The 3,704-nt window shown below is 47.2% G+C and overlaps 1 protein-coding gene across 4 annotated transcripts; it reads left to right on the top strand.

Moving 5' to 3' along the window:
• The first annotated feature begins 507 nt into the window (after positions 1–507).
• Positions 508–2,832, top strand: LOC109755093 (putative FBD-associated F-box protein At3g50710). 4 transcript variants are annotated; one of them, XR_012187126.1, is made up of 4 exons: positions 512–1,652; positions 1,755–1,889; positions 1,993–2,485; positions 2,574–2,832. XR_012187126.1 is itself a non-coding variant. In XM_020313972.4 (3 exons), the coding sequence occupies exons 1-3, from the start codon at positions 723–725 to the stop codon at positions 2,359–2,361; spliced, it is 1,434 nt and encodes a 477-aa protein (XP_020169561.3). In that variant the 5' UTR covers positions 508–722; the 3' UTR covers positions 2,362–2,832. The 4 variants fall into 4 exon arrangements, 2 of the variants coding, with proteins under 2 accessions (XP_020169561.3, XP_073357099.1); XR_012187125.1 differs by having other exon boundaries at positions 527–1,655; XM_020313972.4 differs by having other exon boundaries at positions 508–1,652; positions 1,993–2,832.
• The last annotated feature ends 872 nt before the right edge of the window (positions 2,833–3,704 follow it).

Genomic DNA, 3,704 nt, shown 5'->3' on the forward strand with positions numbered 1-3,704 from the left:
ACGGCGCGTTTTCAGCTCGCTTTAGTGCTTGTAGTCGTCGCTAGGTGGTCTACGAATTTGGATGTAATTTTTATTTTTATGGTGTTTGTAGTACTGCCATGATTGAAGATGAATAGATCAGAAGTTTTTTTGAAAAAAAAGTTTGCCTACACGTGACCTTAACCTTAGACAACCAAACAACCATGAAATGTCTCCAAATTTGAAGCGTCCAAGCGCCCGCATTCCCACGGAAGTGGATCCTCACCTAAGCTATCGTGCAAGCTAGTGTAAAATAGAGAAGGAAAGTCACGGGTAGTGTAGCGAGCACTGTATTTATCTACTGTAGCCGGCACTGTACAATCACTGTTGATATAAATAAATTTAAAATTAATTTTATTGCATCATAATTTTGTTTGTATGTAATTTTTGTAAATGTATAAAGTAGATTTGTTGTAAATGTGTAGAGTAGATGTAAAGGAGGAAAGTTAGGAACCGTAGCTTAGGTGACTTCCCTCCTTCGTCCTTCGTGTTAGAGGATCCCCACAGGGCCAAACCCACTGAGCACGGACTGAGCCTGCCCGACTCCCCCAAATCCTGAGCCTCGCCGTCGCGCCGTCGAGGCAGCCAACCCTAGCTCCCCCATTTCCAGTCGCATCGAGCGAGCCCTTGTCGGAGCAAGGCCGCGAGCGGTGACTGGTGGCGAGGATCCAAATCCTCCGTCCCGCGCTCGCCAGCCGCCGGCCATGGGGAAGAGGGGGGCCGCGGCGGCGGCGCCTGGGCCCGACAAGCCAGAACCCCACGGAGCCGCAGAGAAGCGGGCACGGAGTGGCGACGGCGACGAGACGGGCGACGATTTCATCAGCGGGCTCCCCGATGTCGTCCTTGGCACCATCATCTCCCTCCTCCCCACCAAGGACGGCGGCCGCACGCCGGTCCTCTCCCGCCGATGGCGCCACCTGTGGCGCTCCGCGCCTCTCAATCTCGAGGTCACCCTCGCCCCCGTCCGCACCTCCTCCCGTTGCGTCCCCGCCCGCACCTCCTTCCGCGTCCGGCCCTCCGCCGTCTCCGAGATAATCCCCCAGCACCCTGGCCCCGCCCGCCGGTTTTACTTGCGTTGCCCCGGCGCCGGCGACCCAGGCGCCGACGACCTCTGCGCCCAGGCGGAGAGCTGGCTTCACTCCCCGGCACTCGCCAACCTCGAGGAGCTCGATATCAGCTACGCCAACCCCCGGCTGCTGCCATCTGCGCTCCGCTCTGCACCCACTCTCCTCGTTGCCAAGATGAGCCATTGTAGTTTCCCCAACGAGATCGGGCCGTCCATGAACTTCCCCCTCCTCAAGCAGCTCTCCTTCATGGACGTTTCCATCCCGGAGGATGTCTTCCACGATTTGCTCTCTGGTTGCCATGCCTTGGAGAGCCTTTACGTGTCCGAAGTTTTTGGTGTGGGATGCCTCCGTATTAGCTCGCCGAAAATCAGGAGCATCAGCATCCGTCATACCTCTATGCAAAAAACAGAACTGGTCATCGAAGATGCTCCTCGGCTTGTAAGGTTACTAATACCTTACTATGGTTCCTGTGATAATGATTGTGTTACTATCCGGGTAGTTAGGGCGCCTAAACTGGAGATATTGGGCCCTTTGTTACTCGTCGTCTCCAAGCTCCTAGTCTCCCAGGTAGCAGTAGCAGCATCCTTGAATCTTGCATTTGGCATTCCTTCAAGCATCCTTGAAACTTATTTGTTATGTCTTTCTATATCTATTGTTTGTTTCCTTCAGGGAATAAGCCCAGTCGGCTCGGCAAACTCAATGCACACCGTGAAGATTTTGGCTCTCAGGTCTTCTGGCCATGAATTGGACCCAGTTCTTAACATCCTCAGGTGGTTTCCTTGTCTGGAACAGCTCTATGTCATTGTGAGTACTCATCTTTGCTTGCTTCAAATATCTCATTTGATTGGCATATTATCTAGTCTAGTTTGCAACAGCTTCAACATATCCCTCTTATTTCCATTTGCAGTTTCACGAACACATTGAGGAGGATAAGAAAAATGGGCCTCAGTATGACCCGCTACTTCCAATTGAATGCCTTCAAACCCATCTCAAGAGAGTGGTGTTTAGGCCATTCACGAGCAATGAGAAACAGTATGAGTTCGCCAGGTTCTTTGTTTTGAATGCAGAAGTGTTAAACAAAGTTGAATTTGAAGGATTCGGTGGCTACAACAGTGTATCTGTGGCTTATCAACACAGATTTCTACGAGTGGAAAACAGAGCTTCTCAAGATGCTCAATTTGAATTCAGGAGATATATCCGTACCGAGCACCAGCTCGTAGAGCACATCCATGATTTGTCAGTGGCTGACCCCTTCCGCAGCCATAGACAGGATTGATGCCTGAAGATTGCACTGTCTTAGTGTCTTGTGCTCATCTGTAGACGTTGTTGATGCCTGAAGGCTGCATCATCTTCTGCATAAGTCTGCTCAATTTCTAGTCTGAAGTTCCTCTCTTATTCCGGTAACTTATGAAGTTGCCCCTGTTAAAACTGAAAAAGTTGTTTCTGGATGCAAAAATAAGTGCACTGAAGTAAATTTCTGATGGGCAGGGATGCAAATATTACTGCCGAAAGTTGTAACTGTGCAGTTATGGCTTTGTTCTGCCTATGCTGGGTGTTGGATACTTAATTGTCTTTTCATTTGTATGAAGAAGCACGAGACGTTTGATGCTTATGAAAGGTCAGCCTGTGGCTTAGGCCCCTATGATTTTCTAGCTAGGAAGGAGATGCCTCTCTGTAATTTTAAGATATATCTGTGTATGTTATCAGCTAGAAATTCTGCTAATGATCATCATGCTTCAGTTGGCTACTGTTTGTTCTGTTATTATAGTTGAGTTCACTGAAATTGAATTGATCACATCCTTAACAGCGTCGTATTGGGCTAAGGACCTGAAGATAGTGTTGGCTTTGCCAGTGATTCTGGTGTATATTGCTTCTTAACTTGTTTTCATCATTACTACTACTAGATAAGTAGTAATTCTAAACATCTCTAAAGATAGTTCAATCCTAGTTGCTAAAGATAGATATAACTTTGTTACTTGCAAGACCAGATTTCGGTCTGCTAAAACTACCATTCGTTGTGTCGAATGCTTTATTAATCCACCTAATTTGCCCTTTGATTGAAAAACACTACTCCTTTGGTCATCTAGTATTGTTCAATCTGGACCACCAGCTATGTTGGCTGGATGACCTATAGTTCTCCGTCCCTATCGTAAAAAGGCCCTAAAAGAAGCTTGAGATCCTGAACGACATCAGCAGTTTCAATGAAATTGACGACATCTCGTCACTGGAGATTCTTATATCTTTCCCACGAACATAAAAGAATCAGCAGGAAACCTCGTCGTGGGCTCTGGTAAATCAGTAGAAGAGAAAATGTTTTCAGGGACACAAGTAGAGGAAAAATGTTAGTACCCAATACTTGTGGCATGTATGTAGAGGAAAAATGTTAGTACCAATCTAAAAAAAGTGGTGTTTAAGTCATTCTCGGGCTATGGGAAACAGCTTGAATTTGCGAGGTTCTTCGTATTGAAAGCAAAGGTGCTAGACAAAATTGAATTTGAAGTATATAATGAGTACAGCAGTAAAACGGTGGCTTATCAGCACATGCTGCTACAAGTGGAAAACAGAGCTTCACGAGATGCTCGGTTTGAATTAAGGGTTAGCCCTACTAATTATGGACTG

This window comes from Aegilops tauschii, chromosome 6 (assembly GCF_002575655.3).
Source record: "Aegilops tauschii subsp. strangulata cultivar AL8/78 chromosome 6, Aet v6.0, whole genome shotgun sequence".
Lineage (NCBI taxonomy): Eukaryota > Viridiplantae > Streptophyta > Magnoliopsida > Poales > Poaceae > Aegilops > Aegilops tauschii.

Coding starts and splice junctions, on each gene's coding strand:
- LOC109755093 (XM_073500998.1), top strand. CDS start 723: ATGGGGAAGAGGGGGGCCGCGGCGGCGGCGCCTGGGCCCGACAAGCCA. Junction 1,656..1,754: donor AGCTCCTAGTCTCCCAGGTA/GCAGTAGCAGCA, acceptor TGTTTCCTTCAG/GGAATAAGCCCAGTCGGCTC. Junction 1,890..1,992: donor TGGAACAGCTCTATGTCATT/GTGAGTACTCAT, acceptor TTCCATTTGCAG/TTTCACGAACACATTGAGGA.